The sequence below is a fragment of the Capricornis sumatraensis genome, chromosome 2, assembly GCF_032405125.1.
Source record: "Capricornis sumatraensis isolate serow.1 chromosome 2, serow.2, whole genome shotgun sequence".
NCBI classification, from domain to species: Eukaryota; Metazoa; Chordata; class Mammalia; order Artiodactyla; family Bovidae; genus Capricornis; species Capricornis sumatraensis.
Window position 1 is genome coordinate 809,670 of NC_091070.1, and position 20,694 is coordinate 830,363.

A 20,694-nucleotide genomic window follows, 5' to 3' on the forward strand; every position below is an offset into this window, starting at 1 on the left:
GACAGGCGGTGGTGCCCCCTCCCCGCGCACGCTGCTCCTTGAAGGCGGGGCCCGGATGGGTACTTGGGTCTGCGGGAGGAGCTTGTGGACTCCGTGAGGGTGCGTGGCCAGCGCGGCATGTGGGGCTGGCTTCCTGCGAGCGCGCCCAAGCCTCCTGCACTGCTCTGATAACACCCCTTTCCCCGCTGGACTCATTTCCTGCCTGGCTGAGCTCTGGGGACAGGCCAGGCCGGCTGCCTTGCCTCTCCTTAGATGGGGTTTCTCTAGGGGAAGGGGTGTGTGTGTGTGTGTGTGTGTGTATCTAGCATGCTCGTCATTCTGCCAGCGCCGTGGAGGGTGGTCTCTATGCTCAGCCTGACTCTCCCAGCGCCGTGGAGGGTGGTCTCCATGCCCAGCCTGCGCTCCGGCCTCGTGTTGTGCACACAGGAGGCTTTGGCACGAAGCCTGCACTCGGATGCCTGAGGCTTTCCCAGACACCATTTCCGGCAGCCTCCTCCGCACCTTGTCTTTGCCTCATGGGCCTTGGATGATGTCCGGAGGAGTTCCCCAAGGCCGGGCCCTGAGCCGGCCGCGGTTTAAGCGGAGGAGGTGCAGAGCAGGGGCCGGGGGCCGCGGGAGGTCTCGTCTCCACCAGCGTCATGGCCTGACTGACCAGGCACCCGGGGGTGGAGGTCAGGGCGCAGATGATACGGTACCAGGACCTCAGTGTCTGACAAAGATTTAAGCCTTCGCTTTGGGTGACGGGGCAGCCAGTGCAGGGCTTGAGGTGAGGGATGAAGATCTGACTAAATGTTGAAGAAACAGACCACGGCGTCCGGTCCCATCACTGCAGGCAAATAGAAGGGGGAAGGTGGAAACAGTGTCAGACTTCCTCTTCCCGGGCTCCAGAATCACTGCAGACGGTGACTGCAGCCCTGAAGTCAGCGGACGCTTGCTTCTCGGCAGGAAAGCGATGACACACCTAGAGGTGTGCTGAAAGCAGAGACGTTTCTCTGCCGACAAAGGGCCACATCGTCAGGGCTGCGGTCTTCCCAGTGGTCACGTTCGGTTGTGAGAACTGGACCGTAAAGAAGGCAGAGCACCAGAGAACGGATGCCTTCGAACTGTGGTGCTGGAGAAGACTCCTGAAAGCCCCGTGGACAGCAAGGAGATCAAACCAGGCCATCTTAAGGGAGACCAACCCCTAATATTCACTGGGAGGACTGATGCTGAAGCTGAAGCTCCAGCATTTTGGTCACATGATGTGAACAGACGGCTCATTGGAAAAGTCTCTGATGCTGGGAAAGATGGAGGGCAGAAGGAGAAGAGGGCGTCAGAGGGCGAGATGGCTGGACGGCATCACCGATGCGATGAGCGTGAACTTGGGCAAACTCCGGGAGACGGTGAGGGACAGGGAGGCCTGGCGTGCTGCCGTCTGGGGGGTCGCAGAGTGTTGGACACGACGGGGCGACTGAAAGGCAGGAAGAACGTGACATGATCCGTCTTGGATTTGAAACAGATCAGGGCATCCGATCCGTGTTTTCCAGTTGAGGTGTGTGCCCTTCTCTTCCCCACCTCGCTGGTTCGGCCCTGCCCCACCTTCCCATGGGTCTGGCCGAGAAACGCCCTGGCCTTGCTGACCACGAGGCTTGGTGGCCGGAGGCCTCAGAGGCACTGCCTTTTCCTCCAGCAGCAGCTGTGCCGCCCCTCCCAGCACGTCCCCCAGGCGTGCTCTGCTCTGCTTGGGCCCTGAGCGGCCCCCGAAGGCCCCACACTCCCGCTCCTCGCTCCTGCCGTTCAGTTGCCGAGTCACGTCTGACTCCCAGCAACCCCGTGGCCTGCAGCCCGCCACGCTGCTCTGTCCCTCGCTCCTGGCCTGGCCTCATTCTGGTTGAGGAAACAGAATTGAGTGGGGGACCCGCTGGTCTCCTCCCTGCAAGGAGACCCACTTCCCCTCCCCAGCGTCGCGGACCCTGTTCCTTCCAGGGCCTGCAGCCCCCTGGCCTCTGCCCCGAGCCCTCCCGCCCCTGCCCCCCAGACCAGCTTCTGCAGGCCTCTCCCCACGCCCTGGGCCCGTCTTCTCTCTGTCTGCTCCCCTGGACCGTGCCCTTTGGGATGCACCTGTCCGGACTCCCTGTCAGAGCCGCCCTCTCATCGCTGTCTGATCGCGGCCCTTCCTCACCGGCTCTGCCCTCCCTGGCTCCCCGAGCTGTCTCGTGTCCGGGTCGCCTTCCAGGGTTGCCTCCACGGGGCCGAATGTGGTGGCTATGTTGATGCTCTTGTCTTCCTGAATTCCGGCCGCTCTGAGCCACCCAACCAGGCCCTCTTCCCGCGACTTCTCTTGGTGTCTTTCCTGCTCCTTCCTCCTCAGCCTTCCCCAGCTTGGACCCTCATCCCCCTTCCTTCATCCACTGACTTGGTTTCTCTACTTGGGTATCAGATGCCCTTTAGCCTGGTTAACACAGAGCTTGTGGGAAGTTCTTCCTTAGTAAGTGCACGGTGGTGCCACGGTCCGCACTATCATGCCATCTAAACTCCAGAAAGGGCCTCAAATCCTGTCCTTTCCTTCCCTCAACCCGCGCGTTAGCCTCCTGTTGCTCCTGCAACGAGCTGTCAGGTGTCCCGATGTCAGTCCATGCACGCTTGTTCTTTCGGGGTTCCGGAGGCCAGGAGCAGGGGATGGGTCCCCTCGGGCCAGAAGCCAGTGTCGCTGGGGCCGCGTGCCTTCTGGGAGCCCCGGGAGGAGCTGTGTCCCGCCGTCGCCGGCCTCCGCGCGCTGCCCGTGCTCTTGGCTCGGGGCCCCGCCTCCGCCTCTGAAACCGGCGGTTCAGTGTCCTGCAGCCTCTCCGTCTCTGCGCCAGTCAGCATGTCTCCCCTCTGACTCTGACCCGCCTGCCTCTCTCTCCCAAGGGCCCGCCCAGGTGATCCAGGATAATCCTCCTATCTCAGGATCCTTAACTTAATCACATGTGCAAAGTCCCTCTGCCATGCACGCTGACAGTCCACAGGCTCCAGAAGTTAGGGCGCTCTGGCTTCACTGGGGCGGGGGCTGCCGTCCTCTCTGCTGAACATCCAGTCCTTTCCCTTAGCTGGTCTGGCTTCCTTTACCTCCAAGTTACACCAGGCTCCGAGAGGATGCTGTCCTGTCAGCTGTCTGCATGGCGGGCTTCCTGTCGCTCACGCCAGGTGTCCACTTCCCCAGGGCTCCTGCTCTGACCTGGTTTCGGGTGGCCATGCCTGCGCTCCCCGTGGCGCCGCCCTGCCCTCTCTCCGGGAGCCTCTCACCACCTTCGGGCCTTTCTCTGCTTTGTCTCATCTCTGTGCAGCCGCAGAAGCTCTCCAGGGCAGAGGCGTCTCCTGTCTTGAGGCCTGCCCTGTGCGCCTAGCGCCGGCTGGTGTAAGCTCAGCGCACACACCGGATCCTGTCTTAAACACCTTCAGCTCCGGGAGCTGGGGGGCTTCTCCCAGGGGACCCTGAATGGTGCTCAGACACCGCCCGGGGCTCTGGCGGAGAGGGAGGCAGGCCCAGCCGTCAGGCACCCTCTGGGGAGTCAGGCCCCGGAAGGACACTGGAGTGTGAGTGAGAGGGGCTGGCGGCCCGGGAGAGGGGGACCGCCTCTCACAGCTGCAGACTCAAGACACCTGTGGTGCTTCTCAGCTGGAGCACGAGATCGGGGAAGCCCTCCATGGGGGACAGGACCCGGCACTCTTGACTCAGAGTTCAGTGTAACATGGCCGTGTGTTTTCATTTGAAATGACCGAGTCATGCTTTGTGCGGATGACAGATATAACTGGTCCTTAAAATCCAATCGTTCAGAGGGGACACAGTGCAAGCGGCTGCTTCCCTGCATGTCCCCTTCCTCTCACTCCCTGCCCCCGACACGGCACGGTTGTGTCCTTCGGGGTCCCCGTCAGAAGTGCTCCGTGCACCTTGCGTGTACTAGAGGGTCTGCCGTCCGTCTCTGGCTCTCACAGACAGTAGTGACACAGGGTACTCCGTATTTTGTCTGTCTTTGAGCTGTTGTCTATTACCAGTGGAACGCTCAGTGTCTTAAAACAACCTCTTTCATTATTTTTCATGACTCTGGGCTTGCCAAAGCTTGCTCCTGCCTCAGCGGCCGGGGGCCAGCTGAGGGATGCTGTTGCCTGTGGCCTTGCAGCCTCCTGGGTCCAGACCAGCCGAGCACATTCTCCCGGTGGCTGCGCCGCAGCAGTGGAGGTGGAGGGGGTGAGCTCCTTTCAGGCTCCTCTGCATCGCATCGGCTGCTGTCTTATTGGTTGGAGCGAGTCGCGTGGCCGGCCTCGAAGCATGCAGATTCAGGCGGCATGAGGAAGGGCCCGGGGCAGTCTGTGCGATCAGGCTACCGGAGCGGTATTTGCATCTGTCCCCTTTGATTACTGGACGCCGCCTGTCCCACGGCCCGGGGCCACCGCCACTCATTGAACAGGACCCCTGTCACCTCCGCCCGTTGCCATGAAGGCCGTCTGCAGTGAGCGTTCTTACGTGGACCTCTTTGTGCTCACGAGTGCGTGCACCCACGGGAGTTTCCAAAGCTGGAGTTTCTGGGTCGGGTGGTGGGGAACGCACGTTGTTCTGCAGGTGGTGTAGCTGTTGCTGAATTGCTCTTTGCAGACACTCACATCAGTGTCTACTCCTTCCAGCACCGTGTAATGGTCTCTGTTTCCCTGTTACCAGGCTTTGGGAGGCAGGAGGATCCCAGATGCTGCGAGCGTTAAGGTCCCTGTGGTTTTCAGGAGGCCACTGAGCGGGGCTGGAGTTCACCGAGGTCACGTGCAGATGAGAGGTGGGAACTTGGCCGTCTTTGCCGAGTTGCAAAGGGGACAAACCAGTTTCTCCTTCGGTAGGGCTTTGCCTTTCCTCTTGGACCTCAGTCACAGCGGGAGTAGTTTGAATAGATCTAATGCCTTTCTATTGACAGAGAAACCGAGCGGTTGAGATTTTTTGCACTGATATCAAGTGCTCCTTGGAGCAGAGTTGGAAGCTGATGTCTTTTCTTTCCCATCGGATCAAGTCTCTGGGTGCAGCTGTTCGCCTCGCAGGGGGAAGCTACGAGGATGCGGAAGGGGCTTCCGTGGCTCCCGGGGGCTGAGGCCGCCTGGGCGTGGGCTGGTCAGAACCAGAACCTCCCAGGGGCCAATGCCCCAGGCTCTTCCGGTGAGGGCCCTGCGGAATGGTCTCCGTTTACGTCACTGGGGAGCTGGTTTCTGCTGCCTCAAAGCCCTCAGGCCACCCGCAGGAAACGTGAAAGGACTTGTGGCCCCCGTTCCGCCTCCCCTTGGCCATCCGAGACTCCCCGGGGAAGCAGGAGAGGACCCGGGAACTCCTGTCCCCGCGGCCAGGGCTGGGAGGAAGCCGGCCGGCGCCCGAAGCCGACGCCCCTCAGTTTGCTCCGGGAGACCCGGCAGGCCCGGCCCGGCTTTGCGGCCCTGCTCCAGGACAGGCAGACTCAGGGCCCTCGGACATCGCTGCTCCTCTTGGGCCGACTCTCCGCCAGAGCCGGAGGTGGACCCGGGGTGATGTGGACGCCAGCGCTCTACCGGCGTTCGCGGGGTGGCTCTGCCGGTGACAGATGCTGCTCAGTGTCTGCGACGCGGCTGGACTGTGGGCCTCCCGAGCGCAGACACTGTGTCTGTAGCCCGGGTGGGTCCAGGGTAACCGTGCTGGGAAACAGTAAGTCCTAAATAAGCGGGAAGAAACTAGGGCTAGTAACAGACACTTGGTCAGCACCTGCTCGGCACGATACACGCCGCACACTGTCTCTCTAGCCCTCGCAGTTGCCAAAGGAGAGGAAACTAAGGCTCAGAGAGGCGAGTCGCCTGCCCAGCGCTGCACAGCTGTGAGGGGAGGGGCAGGGCTTCAGGCCCAGGGCCGGCCGAGGCCGAGGCTGTTTGCCGTGCTCCTGGGCTCCCCACCCGGGAGCACACCTGGGGAGCACGCCCCGGAGAGCACACTCTGGGGAGCACGCCCCCCGGGGAGCACGCCCCAGCCCACTCTGCAGTTCCTCTGCCCCGCCCAGCGCCCGGGGTATGAGCAGCAGGTGGGGGAGGAGAGGGAAGTCTTTCAGGATCAGGATGCTGGGTCGTGACTGGGAGGCTCTCCAGGCAGCCGTGGGGAGCACCTTGCTTGCTGTCCAGTCTCCGGGATCACTTTCCTCTGTTGCCTGATGTCCAATGTCTTGAAAACTACTTTTTGTTTAGTGTAAACTATCTTGATTTTGTGGATTTTTCAGATGGAAGGGTAAATTTTGTCCATCTTGTCTGGAAGGGAAAGTCTGTTTTTAATATTTTGATCCTCCTTTATTCTGTATTTAATTCTTTAATCCAGTGGAAATTAATTTTCCTGTGTGTCCCAAGGTACCTTTCTCCCTTGTGCGTCATCGCCCTGGCACGTAGCGGGACACACGGTTGGGCCCTGACTGCTGGGTCAGGCCGTCTGTTTCTTTCGCCGATAGTGGGTTCTGATTGGGAAGCCGTGGGTCCTTGGCCAGCACCCAGGAGCCTCCTCCATCACTGGGACTGAGCCTTGCAGCCTCTGGCCTCGTAATTTCTGCATAATATCTCCAGCATGAGCTGGTTGATGTTTGTAAGATTTCTGCCTTCCTCATGGGGAGAGTGAGGGGCAAGGAAGTCACCTTTTTGAAAAGGAAGCCAAGAAAACTTAAATTTGCCCAGGAGATTAATTATAACCTGGAAATTAAAAAAATTTCAAAATGATTTTGTAGCCACTGTGCTTTCAAATTGAATTTCTCTCTTTGTCCAGAACGTGCAGCTCCTTCCAGAACTGAGGAACTGACTCTCGCCTGCCCGGCAGGAGACCCCTCCCCGCCACCCACCCACTCTCCCCTCCCTTCACGGTTCAGGTCTTGGAGTTTCCCCGAGCAGCTGGGCCGTGTTTCACCTTTGCATATTCTGTTCCTTCTGCCCAGAACGCCTTTCCACACATTTTCCTCCTTGCAAATAAATGCCCGTAACACGCTTGGTGAAGGCTTTGTCTCCTCCTCCACCCAGCCAGGGCTACACACATCTTTGTTGGAACCCACTCCTCCATCCATGGGATTCTCCAGGCAAGAATACTGGAGTGGGTTGCCAGGCCCTTCTCTGGGGGATCTTCCTGACCCAGGGGTTGAACCCTCATCTCTTAACGTCTCCTGCATTGGCAGGCGGGTTCTTTACCACTAGCGCCACCTGGGGAGCCTGAGATAAGGGATGCGGTCTTGTAACTCTAAGGACAGCCTCTTCTCTCAGTTAAACCCCTGCTGGGGCCCCTCCCCACTGCTCTGGAGCGCAGGGCTCTCTTCACGTCTTGCATCCAGACTCTGGGGACTCGCCCCAGGGTGAGGAGATCAGTGAACACCAAGGACGCAGACCCCACCCAGCACTGGGGACTAGTTTTTACCCCGTCTTCACCTGTGCAGCTCTTTGTTTACAGAAACATTTTTGCAAGCCTAGGAAGTAAAAGGGACTTCCCCAGTGGTTCAGCAGGTAAAGAATCTGCCTGCAGTGGGATTCCATCCCTGGGTCGGGAAGATCCCCCGGAGGAGGAGAGGGCAACCCACTCCAGTATTCTTGCCTGAAAAATCCCACGGACAGATTACAGCCTGGTGGGCTAGAGTCGAGAGAGGTGCAGAGTCCGACACGGCTGAGCAACTAAGCGCAAGCCCAGGGAGGTCAAGACCCACGAGACAGGAGCGGTGAAGAGCCAAGGGTTCTACCAGAGCCCTCAGCTGGCTTCTGTGAAGTTCTGTTTAGAAAGCAGTCATCTTGGGGACGGACGTGGCCAAGTTTTCTCAGATAATGGCTCTCAGCGGAAAGCCTGTTCTGTGTTTGGGAGATCTAGCTGGGATACAAGTCTGGCCGCTGTAACAAAGGTCAGAGTGATGGGGGCAGAACAAGGCGAAAGCTAATGTTTCTCTCTCGTGTCCCAGCTGGTCGCGAGCAGCGTCCAGGGCCCGGTGGCCGCTCGTGGGTGTCGGAGACCGAGGCTCCCTGCGCCTTGCTGTCACCACCCGCAGAAGCTGGCTCCGCCCTTCGGCACAGCTGGTGGGGGCGCTGCGGGCCTGGAGGCCAGCTCGTCCCCTCGGCCCGGCCGTGATGCGCCCGGCCGTGATGCTCGTGCGTCTGGCAGCCGTCGCTGCCCACGCGGCAGCGGGGAAACCGCGTGCACCGGTGAGCCCCGGGCACTCTGATCTACAGGAAGGAGGGGAGGCCGCGTGTTGGGGGGGGCGGGTGCCTGGCAGACGCTGCCAAAGGCAGGGACAGGCCGACCTGCGGGTCGCTCCAGTCGCCTCTGCCGTTGCCGAGTCACCTCGCCGCTTACTGCCGGTTCTTCCTCCAGGCCTCTCCGTGCGGCCCAGGAGAGGCCGGGCAGCGGGCGAGGCTCGGGCGCGGCCTTGGAGGAGGTCAGCGGCGACGAGGCGCCGCCAGCGCGTTCTCAGCACCCCGAGCTCCCGAGGCGGCCGTGGGGAGAACGTGCCGGGGCCGCGTCCCAGGCTGGAGGGTTTGGACGTCACCCGCGGTGGCGGGGCCGGGCAGCGGGCAGCGGGAGGCGCTGAGTTCTGAGCCCAGCTGGTCTCCTCACTCACCACCCGGGTCTCTGGGCACTTGGCTCAAGGCAAAGGCAGCTGGCCTGCGCGCCTTGCTTAGGCAGGCTGTCCCCTCGCCTGGCCTGTCCGCCCCAGCTCGTCCGCCAGCCCGGGCTGCTCCTCCTCCGAGGCCCGGCCGAGCGCGGTGGCCTGGCCCTCCTGGCCCGCTGCTCCTGAGCGCTCAGCGGCTCCGTCCTGCAGCCCTGCTGCGGTCGTAGGGTGGCCCCCGTCTCATCCATGGGGGAAGTGGATGCTTCGAGAAGTGAGCTGACGTGCCCGGCCCCGCACCTAGGAAGAGGCGCAGGTGCTCTCCCGCCCGGGGATTCCACTCTGCGTGCTGTTTCCAGAGGCCGGGCGGAGGGCAGCGGCAGGGGGTGAGCCTGGTGATGCGGAGCAGGGTGGAGCGGTGCAGCGAGAGGGTCCTCGACTTGTGTGTCAGAGCTTTTCTTAGCATTACCATCCCGCCCCCAGGCCCGAAGTCACAGGGTGACACACAGATTTAAGTCTAGGGCTGTGGGTCCCATTTTACATTTTGATTTCTTAGAAACAAAGTAAACAAATCCAATGCACACTGAATGGTTTTACCTCTCAGAAATAACTGCTCTCAATACCCTGACATATATATTTTTTCTATAGTTTATAGAAGAGTTCATTTTTTCTAAAAGTAATAGGAAATGATTCTGCTCAGGAGAAAGAATTCAAACTGTAAAGATGAGAGCTTAAAAATTATTCCAAATATTATCATTCAGAGATTCTTATCATTTACTCCAGTGATAATCACTCTAGGCATCTCTCTAGGGACATAGGCCGATTTTAAGGGGGCAGACATCCTTTTATGAGCAGTGCTCACCACTCCTGCTCAGGACAGTAGCCGCTAACCACATGGAGCTGCTTGACTTCTTGAATCACGGCAGGTGTGAATCGTGTGCTACAAGAACAAAGAACAGGCGGATTTAGAAAAATTAACATGGAAAACGATGTAAAAATATCTCAGCTTAAAAATACTGATTACTTGTTAAACTGATAATATTTGAGATAGATTGAGTCAAACAAAATATATTATTAAAACTAACTTCACTCGTTTCTTTTTTCTCTTGACTTCCCTGGTGGCTCAGACGGTAAAGTGTCTGTCTACAATGCGGGAGACCTGGGGTCAATCCCTGGGTTGGGAAGATTTCCTGGAGAAGGAAATGGCAACCCACTCCAGTATTCTTGCCTGGAAAATCCCATGGCTGGAGGACCCTGTTAGGCTACAGTCCACGGGGTCGCAAAGAATCGGACACGACTGAGCAACCTCACTTCCCTACGAATTTCAGTGTAATGTGCAGCTTGCGTGTGTTTCTGTCAGATAGCATGGCTCTGTTTAGAAAATAAACTAGTAATAAGCGTTCAAACTGCACCGAAATGCAGTACTTGGATGCAACAATCTCGAAAAGGACAGAATGATCTCTATTCCTTTCCAAGGCAAACCATTCAATATCACAGTAATCTAAGTCTATGCCGCAACCAGTAACGCTGAAGAAGCTGAAGTTGAACGGTTCTATGAAGACCTACAAGACCTTTTAGAACTAACACCCCCAAAAGATGTCCTTTTCATTATAGGGGACTGGAATGCAAAAGTAGGAAGTCAAGAAACACCTGGGGTAACAGGCAAATTTGGCCTTGGAATACGGAATGAAGCAGGGCAAAGGCTAATAGAGTTTTGCCAAGAGAACGCACTGGCAAACACCCTCTTCCAACAACACAAGAGAAGACTTTACACATGGACATCACCAGATGGTCAACACCGAAATCAGACTGATTATATTATTTGCAGCCAAAGATGGAGAAGCTCTATAGAGTCAGCAAAAACAAGACCAGGAACTGACTGTGGCTCAGATCATGAACTCAATTTAAGTCTGAATTATTGCCAAATTCAGACTTAAATTGAAGAAAGTAGGGAAAACCACTAGACCATTCAGGTATGACCTAAATCAAATCCCTTATGATTATACAGTGGAAGTGAGAAATAGATTTAAGGGACTAGATCTGATAGATAGAGTGCCTGATGAACTATGGATGGAGGTTCATGCCATTGTCCAGGAGACAGGGATCAAGACCATCCTCATGGAAAAGAAATTTAAAAAAGCAAAATGGCGTTCTGGGGAAGCCTTACAAATAGCTGTGTAAAGAAGAGAAGCGAAAAGCAAAAGGAAAGATATAAGCATCTGAATGCAGAGTTCCAAAGAATAGCAATAAGAGATAAGAAAGCCTTCCTCAGCGATCAATGCAAAGAGAAAGAGGAAAACAACAGAGTGGGGAAGACTAGAGATGTCTTCAAGAAAATTAGAGGTACCAAGGGAACATTTCATGCAAAGATGGGCAAAGTAAAGGAACAGAAATGGCACGGACCTAACAGAAGCAGAAGATATTAAGAAGAGGTGGCAAGAATACACAGAAGAACTGTACCAAAAAAGATCTTCATGACCCAGATAATCACGATGGTGTGATCACTCATCTAGAGCCAGACTTCCTGGAATGTGAAGTCAAGTGGGCCTTAGAAAGCATCACTACAAACAAAGCTAGTGGAGGTGATGAAATTCTAGTTGAGGTATTGCAAATCCTGAAAGATGATGCTGTGAAAGTGCTGCACTCAATATGCCAGCAAATTTGGAAAACTCAGCAGTGTCCACAGGACTGGAAAAAGTCAGTTTTCATTCTAATCCCAAAGAAAGGCAATGCCAAAGAATGCTCAAACTACCGCACAATTGCACTCATCTCACATGCTAGTAAAGTAATGCTCAAAATTCTCCAAGCCAGGCTTCAGCAATACGTGAACCATGAACTTCCAGATGTTTAAGCTGGTTTTAGAAAAAGCAGGTGCACCAGAGATCAAATTGCCAACATCCGCTGAATCATGGAAAAGGGAAGAGAGTTCCAGAAAAACATCTATTTCTGCTTTATTGACTATGCCAAAGCCTTTGACTGTGTGGATCACAAGAAACTGTGGAAAATTCTGAGAGAGATGGGAATACCAGACCACCTAACCTGCCTCTTGAGAAATCTGTATGCAGGTCAGGAAGCAACAGTTAGAACTGGACATGGAACAACAGACTGGTTCCAAATAGGAAAAGGTGTACATCAAGGCTGTATATCGTCACTCTGCTTATTTAACTTCTCTGCAGAGTACATCATGAGAAACACTAGGCTGGAAGAAGCACAAGCTGGAATCAAGATTGCCGGGAGAAATATCAGTCACCTCAGACATGCAGATGACACCACCCTTAGGGCAGAAAGTGAAGAGGAGCTAAAAAGTCTCTTGATGAAAGTGAAAGAGTTGAGTGAAAAAGTTGGCTTAAAGCTCAACATTCAGAAAACGAAGATCATGGCATCCGGTCCCATCACTTCATGGCAGATAGATGGGGAAACAGTGGAAACAGTGTCAGACTTTATTTTTGGGGGCTCCAAAATCACTGCAGATGGTGACTGCAGCCATGAAATTAAAAGACGCTTACTCCTTGGAAGGAAAGTTATGACCAACCTAGATAGTATATTCAAAAGCAGAGACATTACTTTGCCAACAAAGGTCCGTCTAGTCAAGGCTATGGTTTTTCCAGTGGTCATGTATGGATGTGAGAGTTGGACTGTGAAGAAAGCTGAGCGCTAAAGAATTGATGCTTTTGAACTGTGGGGTTGGAGAAGATTCTTGAGAGTCCCTTGGACTGCAAGGAGATCCAACCAGTCCATCCTAAAGGAAATCAATCCTGCGTGTTCTTTGGAAGGACTGATGCTAAAGCTGAAACTCCAGTACTTTGGCCACCTCATGTGAAGAGTTGACTCATTGGAAAAGACTCTGATGCTGGGAGGGATTGGGGGCAGGAGGAGAAGGGGACGACAGAGGATGAGATGGCTGGATGGCATCACTGACTCGATGGACATGAGTTTGAGTGAACTCCGGGAGTTGGTGATGGACAGGGAGGTGTGGTGTGCTGCAATTCATGGAGTGGCAAAGAGTCGGACACGACTGAGCGACTGAACTGACTGACTGACTGAAGCGTTCATGGAAAGAACAGACTGAATCTGAAGGGATTGTAGCGCTCCATATAAATGCTTCACCTCGTGACATCAGTTCCTAAAAAAGTGAAGTTGCTCCATTGTGTCCGACTCTTTGCGACCCCATGGACTCTAGCCTACCAGGCTTCTCCATCCATGGGATTTTCCAGGCAAGAATATCGAGTGGGTTGCCATTTCCTTCTCCAGGGGATCTTCCTGACCCAGGGATCGAACCCAGGTCTCCTTCATTGCAGGCAGATGCTTTACCCTCTGAGCTACGAGGGAGGCCCCTAAAGAGTCCAATAAAGCTTTAAAAAGTTTGATGTTGGGACTTCCCTGGCAGTCCAGCGGTTAAGACTCCACGTGTCCACTGCAGGAGCTGCCAGGTCGAACCCTGGTCAGGGAATTAAGTTCCTGTTTGCTGAGTGGTCCAGCCAAAAAGAGGGGAAGAAAAATTAAATAAAAGAGATCCTTGATACCATAAAAAAAAAAGTTATTTTTTTTCTTTAACATATATTGAGTTTTGAAAAATGAGGGCCCCTGAAGTTCCTCCCAGTTTCTGAGATACAGTGTTTGCATCGTATTAGCTTATAGTAGCCACGTTCTGTCCTGTGATTCTCCCACGCTGTCAGTATTTCTGCATGTGGAGGCTCTGATGCTCACCCTCAGGCCTCTGCCTGCCTGCCCCTCACCGCCGAGTCCGGGTTCTTTCTCAGGAAGCTCACACTTCGCCGAGGAAGCGCCGTCGCTCCGTGCCTGGCTGCTCCGTGGCCCGGGCCCCGCGTGCACGGCCCCGCAGTCCTGGCGTTGTCACAGCCCCGGGGCCCCTGTTCAACAGCCTACTCAGCCCTGTTTGGTGTTGCTTGGCTCCTCCCAGGCCCTCGGTCTCGTCTCTAGAATCAGCTCCCCAGTGCAAGACAGAGGCGCTGCTGAGAACTAGCGATTCAGCAGCTTTGGGTCACTGACCAGAGGACTTGGAAAGGCTCTCGTTACAGCTCGTAGACCCAATTCTCCAATCTCAGGGGGCCCTCTGTGATATATATGTATATACATTTTGGTTAATTTTTGTTGTTGCTCAGTTGCTAAGTGGTGTCCAACTCTTTGCCACCCCATGGACTGTAACTACCAGGCTGCCCTGTCCTTCACTGTCTCCCAGGGTATGCTCAGATTCATGCCCATTGAATCGATGATGCCATCCAACCATCTCATCCTTTGCTGCCCTCTTCTTTTACCTTCAGTCTTCCCCAGCATCAGGGTCTTTTCCAATGAGTCAACTCTTCGCATCAAGTGGTCAAAGTATTGGAGCTTCAGCTTCAGCATCAGTCCTTCCAATGAATATACAGGACTGATTTCCTTTAGGATGGACTGGTTGGATCTCCTGGCAGTCCAAGGGACCCTCAAGAGTCTTTTCCAACACCACAGTTCAACAGCATCAATTCTTTGGTGCTCAGCTTTCTTTATGGTCCAACTCTCACATCCACACATGACTACTGGAAAAACCATAGCCTTGACTAGACAGACCTTTGTCAGCAAAGTAATGTCTCTGCTTTTTAATATGCTGTCTAGGTTTGTCATAGCTTTCCTTCTAAGGAGCAAGTGTCTTAATTTCATGGCTGCAGTCATCATCTGCAGTGATTTTGGAGCCCAAAAAAGTAAAGTCTCTTACTCCTTCCACCTTTTCCCCATCTATTTGCCATGAAGTGATGGAACTGGATGCCATGATCTTTGTTTTCTGAATGTTGAGTTTTAAGCCAACTTTTCCACTCTCCTCTTTCACTTTCATCAAGAGGCTTTTGAGTTCCTCTTCACTTTCTTCCATAAGGGTGGTGTCATCTGCATATCTGAGGTTACTGATATGTCTCCCGGCAATCTTGATTTGAGCTTGTGGTTCATCCAGCTCAGCATTTCTCATGATGTACTCTGCATATAAGTTAAATAAGCATGGTGACAAAATACAGCCTCGATGTACTCCTTTCCAATTTGGAACTTGCTCCATGTCTGGTTTTTACTGATGTTTCTTGACCCACATACAGGTTTCTCAGAAGACAGGTCAGGTGGTCTGGTATTCCCATTTCTTTAAGAATTTTCCACAGTGTGTTCTGATCCACACAGTCAAAGGCTTTAGCATAGTTAATGAAGCAGAAGTAAATGTTTTTCTGGAATTCCTTTGCTTTCTCTGTGACCCAACAAATGTTGGCAGTTTGATCTCTGATTCCTCTGCCTTTTCTAAATCCAGCTTCTACATCTGGAAGTTCTCAGTTCACATATTGCTAAAGCTTGGCTTGAAGGATTTTGAGCATGATCTTGCTAGCGTGTGAGATGAGTGCAATTGTGTGGTAGTTTGAGAATTCTTTGGCATTGCCTTTCTTTGGGATTTGAATTAAAACTGACCTTTTCCAGTTCTGTGGCCATTGCTGAGTTTTCCAAATTTGTTGACATATTGAGTTGCAGCACTTTAATAGCATCATCTTTTAGGGTTTTAGATAACTCAGCTGAAATTCCATTGCCTCCACTAACTTTGTTAGTTGTGATGCTTCCTGAGGCCCACTTGGCTTTCACTCCAGGACGTCTGGTTCTAGGTGAGTGGCCACACCACTGTGGTTAGCAGGGTCATTAAGACCATTACTGTACAGTTCTGCGTATTCTTGCCCCTTCTTTTCTTCTCAATTTCTCCTGCTTGTATTAGGTCCTTACCATTCCTGTCCTTTATTGAGCCCATCCTTGAATGAAATGTTCCCTTGGTATCTCTAATTTTCTTGAAGACGTCTCTCAGTTCAGTTCAGTTCAGTCACTCAGTCGAGTCCAACTCTTTGCGACCCCATGAATCGCAGTACACCAGGCCTCCCTGTCCATCACCAACTCCCAGAGTTCACTCAGACTCGCGTCCGTCGAGTCCGTGATGCCATCCAGCCATCTCATCCTCTGTCCTCCCCTTCTCCTCCTGCCCCCAATCCCTCCCAGCATCAGAGTATCTCCAGTGAATCTCTAGTCTTTCCCATTCTGCTGCTTTCCTCTGTTTCTTTGCATTGCTCACCTGAGAAGGCTCTCTGACCTTTCCTTGTCATTCTCTGCATTCGGTGGGCGTATCTCTCCTTTTTCCTTTGCCTCTCGCTCCTCTTTTGTTAGCTATTTTTAAGGCCTCCTCAGACAACCACTTTGCCTTCTTGCATTTCTTTTCCTGGAATTGTTTTGGTCTCTTCCTCTTGTACAAGGTTATGAACCTCTGTCCATAGTTCTTCAGGCACTCTGTTTACCAGACCTAATCCCTTGAATCTATTCATCACCTCCACAAATCATAAGGGATTCGATTTAGGTCATACCTGAATGGCCTAATGGTCTTCCTACTTTCTTCAATTGAAGCCTGAATTTTGCAGTAAGGAGCTCATGATCTGAGCCACAGTCGGCCCCTGGTCTTGTTTTCGCTGACGGTACAGAGCTTCTCTATCTTTAGCTGCAAGGAATATAATCAGTCTGATTTCAGTGTTGACCATCTGGTGATGTCCATGTGTAGAGTCATCTTTTGTGCGTTGGAAACAGGTGTTTGCTGTGACCAGTGAGCTCTCTCGACAAAACTCTGCTAGCCTTCACCTTGCTTCATTCTGCACTCTTAAGTCCAAACCTGCCTGGCGCTGCAGGAATCTCTTGACTTCCTACTTTGCATTCCGGTTCCCTGTGATGTAAAGACCGTCTTTTCCTGGTGTTGGTTCTAGAAGGTTTCGTAGGTCTTCATAGAACTGGTCAACTCAGCTTCTTTGGGTAGTGGTTGGGCCTTAGACTTGGATTACTGGGATGTTGAATGATGTGCCTTGGAAACAAACCAAGGTCATCCTGTCGTTTCTGAGATTGCACCCAAGTACTGCATTTCAGACTAAAACGGCTACTGCATTTCTTCCAAGGGACTCTTGCCCATGGAAGTAGATATAATGGTCACCTGAATTAAATTCGCCCACTCCTGTGCATTGTAGTTCACCTTTTCCTAAGATGTCCACGTTCGCTCTTGTTGTCTCCTGCTTCACCATGTCCGATTTGCCTGGATTCACGGACCTAACATCCAGGTTCCTACGCAATACTGTTCTCTACAACACTGGACTTTAGCTTCACCGCCAGACATGTGCACAACTGGGCATCGTTTCTGCTGTGGCCGAGCCACTTCATCCTTTCTGGGACTTTTCTCCACTCTTCCCCAGGAGCATAGTGGACACCTTCTGACCTGGGGCTCATCTTCCGGGTGTCATGTCTTTTTGCTTTTTCATACTGCTCATGAGGTTGTTGAGGCAGGAACGCTGGAGTGGTTTGCCATTCCCTCCTCCACGGACCGCACTGTGTCAGAAGTCTCCATGATGAGCTGTCCCTGTTGGGCAGCCCTGTATGGTGTGGCTCATAGCTTCATGAGTTCCACAGGCCCCTCTGCCACAACGAGGCTGTGATCCGTGAAAGAGAACTCCTGTCATGAGCTTGAGCTTGAGGCATATTTTCCTAGGTCTTTAAAAACTGCATTTATATTTTAATACAAGTATGTTCTGTTCCATCACAGAAAGAAATAGACCGTTTTCAGGCTGGGGTATGAATTGTTCTGGGTGTTCTCAGAACAATCTGGATGTGTGGATTCCAAAAGCTGCTCTCAGAGTGAGGTTTTTATTCTAATTAACAAGCCAACAGCAACATTAACAAAGTTAGAAGCGTAAGTAATACACTCTTGGAGGAGAGCCTTCCTATAAGCATTCCCAGACAGCATGTCTGCAGAGTTCTGACTTTTAGGCAGAAACAGACTGCCTATGTTCAGGTCATTTCCATACAAACTTGTTTGAAAGGTCTTGCGTACACAAGACATCCTACCAGTTCATGTCCACATATAAGGCTATAGACCACAAAAGAGCTAGAAGATTTCACTGCATCGTCTTTGGAAGATACAGAGTATTGCGTCTTATGTGTCTTGGTAAGATCGTACTGAATAAATCATAAGACAACTTTGTGTTTCCTACTGATCTTGAGCTCTCTCCATGTTAACGTGTATCAGTCGTTTGGCTGGATGGCATCACCGACTCGATGGACATGAGTCTGAGCAAACTCCGGGAGGTGGTGATGGACAGGGAGGCCTGGGGCGCTGCAGTCGGTGGGGTCAGAGTCAGACAAGACTGAGCGACAGAGCAACATCAGCAAATCTTTCTAGAGCAGGAAATACGGGACGAGGAGTGAGTGCTTGAGCTGCCCTCCTCTGGAAGCTTCTTTACTAATTAAGAGGACTCACTGTGAGATGGTCCCCGAGGCTCCCCGCACGCAGGCCACCCTCGCCCCGTTCACCCTCTGCCTCTGTTCTTCGTAGATGACATGGCGGAGCTCCTCCTCGGGGAGGCCAAGCTGGAGCAGTACCTGAAGGAGCACCCCCTGCGGCAGGGCGCCAGCCCCCGAGGCCCCCGGCCCCAGCTGACGGAGGTCCGCAAGCATCTGACCGCCGCCCTGGACCGAGGCAACCTCAAGGTACCGGGGCCTGCGGGCGGGGCCGGGGCGGCGGGGGGCGGGGCCGGGGCGGCGGGGGGCGGGGCCGGGGCGGGTCCTGGGAGCCGCTCCACCCACGTGCTTCCGGGCTCGGGAGGGCACTCGACGCGGGGCCTCCAGACCAGCAGCTTCTCTCCCAGGAGGGCCTCTGAGGCCACGTTCTCCTGAGAAGTGGCACTGCCGTCCCCAGGGGTCTGGCATGAAGATGTCAGGTGTGGCCCGGGGCTCAGCCTGGCTTTATCCCACCGACAGCGGAGGAGCCAGTCCCGCGGTCCCTTAGCCAGCGATCCTCGCCCGCCCGAGGTCTGCAGCCGAGCGTCCCGGGCGGCCGGGCCGAGCTGTGGGGGCCTGGCAGGCGCCCCCTCTGCCCGCCGAGGGCCCTAGCGCTTGAGGGGCTGCCCTGCGTTCATCCGCCCGTTTCTGGGTCTCATCTGCGTCCCCTCTCGCGAGGCTCTCCTGCTGGAAGCTTTTCATCTCGCCTCACCCCCGGCCCCCTTCCCAGCCCAGCCTGCAGTGCTGTGAGTTTTTGCACCTCTGACTTCTTTCCTTCTTCCTTCCTCCCTTCCTGCACTTCTCTTCAGACTTAGGGACTCTTGTCTCCACGTTGGTCGTTCTTCACGAAGCTGGTTCTCGGGACTCTGGTGGGTCTCGTTAGAGGGGACGGTGCAGGCACTCAGGTGTCCTTCCAGGAGTGCGAGTGCGCCTGCGGCTGCGCGGGGTGGGGGCCCCTGACTAGGTTCTGTCCCACTTCCAATCCCCCTCATTTCGTCTGGAAAACCTTTTGTTTCACCGGGTCCTCTTCATCCCTCACAATCCAGTGTGGTAGCAAGAATATTGAATTTCAACTTAGATTTCCGAGTTTGCTTTCCAGCGTGGCGTCATAAGCTATGTGATCTTGGGAAGCTGCTTAACCTCTGAGCTTCACATTTCTCTCCTGTAAGCCCACTTAGCTCAAGTCGTTTTGAGTCTCAGGTGTACAGATTCTTTCCCAGTCGGATAGCTCTAGATACGCAGCAGTGTTTGCTACTTTCCTGGTTCTGCCCATACAGTGTTTCTCCCGTTGCCAAAAGTGGGGCTTCCCCAGTGGTTAAGCGGTAAAGAATCTGCCTGCCATCCTGGAGACACTGAAAACGCAGGTTTGATCTCTGGGTCAGGAAGATTCCCCTGGAGCAGGAAATGGCAGCCCACTGCAGTATTCTAGGTGGGAAAATCCCAGGGACAGAGGAAGCCGTGCGGGGGAAAATCCCATGGGCTGCAGTCCAAGGGTCGCAGAGAGCCCGACACGACCGAGCGTGAGCACCAGAGCCTTGTAAAGTGCTCCAGAGTCGCCTGGCTACTGCGTGGGCAGACCGCCCCACTCCCACTGGCCCATGTGAAATTTCCTCTCTGCTTGACCTCAAGGTCCAGGGTCTCCTGCCTGGGAGCTGGGGAAAGCCCTATACAGACACATTCTTGTTCAGTCGCTCAGTCATGTCCGACTCTGCGACCCCGTGGACTGCAGCACGCCAGGCCTCCCTGTCCTTCCCTGTCTCCCAGAGTTTGCCCACGTTCACGTCCACTGAATCAGTGATGCCATCCAGCGACCTCATAGGTGCCCACGAAACACAGGTGCGCCGAGGCTGGAGAGACCAGAGCAGGGGCCGTGTTGGGGCAAAAAGTCTGAACGAGCTGCCGGGGCCCTGGCCTCTGACTCAAGCTGAGAAAGCTGCGCTCATCCGGGCTGGGCGGTGGGCCCAAGGCTGGGGCTGCTCCCGGGTCCCCTGGCTGGGGCCTGGGCCTAGCTGTCTCCTCCTTTGCACTCGCCCAGCAAGCCTCTACAGGCTGCGCCTCCATCCCTGAGAATTTCCCTCAAGCTCCTTCATGTTGGACATCTGGCTTTCACATTTGTTAACATTTTTTAAATTGAAAGCATTTTTTCTTGCGATAGAATATAAATAACATAAAATTTATCATTATAACCATTTCTTAGCATATAGTTCGCTGGCTTCATTTTTATTTTGTTAAACATTTTTTTTTTGATGTGGGCCACTTTTAAAGTCTTTATTGAATTTGTTACAATATTGTTTCTGTTTCATGTTTTGGTTTTTTGGCCAGGTATGTGGGGTCTTAGCTTGCTGACCAGGGATCAAACCTGTGCCCCCTGCTCTGGAGGGCAGAGTCTTAAGCACTGGACCGCCAGGAATGTCCCAAGTCAGTGGTTTGGAAAGTGAAAGTGAAGTCGCTCAGTCATGTCCGACTCTTTTCGACCCCGTGGACTGTAGCCTACCAGGCTCCTCTATCTATGGGCTTCTCCAGGCAAGAATACTGGAGCAGGTTGCCATTTCCTTCTCCAGGGAATCTTCCCGACCCAGGGATCGAACCCAGAGTTCGAACCCGGGTCTCCCGCATTGGAGGCAGACGCTTTAACCTCTGAGCCACCAGGGAAGCCAGTGGTTTTAAGTGTGTTCATATCCTCATCACCACCACCCGTCCTCAGAACCTTTCCGTCACCCCGCGCTGAAGCTCTGGACCCGGCAGACAGTAATTCCCCTCCCCTTCCCACTTCAGTTTGCTTTCCAGCCTGCGGTTCTCAGTTCCAGGGAGA

The 20,694-nt window shown here is 53.8% G+C and overlaps 1 protein-coding gene across 2 annotated transcripts in view; it reads left to right on the top strand.

Moving 5' to 3' along the window:
• The window catches only part of TTC7B (tetratricopeptide repeat domain 7B), a 270,549-nt gene that overhangs the window by 10,339 nt on the left and 239,516 nt on the right, over positions 1-20,694 (top strand). For both annotated transcript variants that reach the window (XM_068964694.1, XM_068964695.1), the window contains exon 2: positions 17,938-18,092. In XM_068964694.1, coding sequence (XP_068820795.1) covers positions 17,938-18,092 — 155 coding nt within the window. The remainder of the gene's footprint in view (positions 1-17,937; positions 18,093-20,694) is intronic.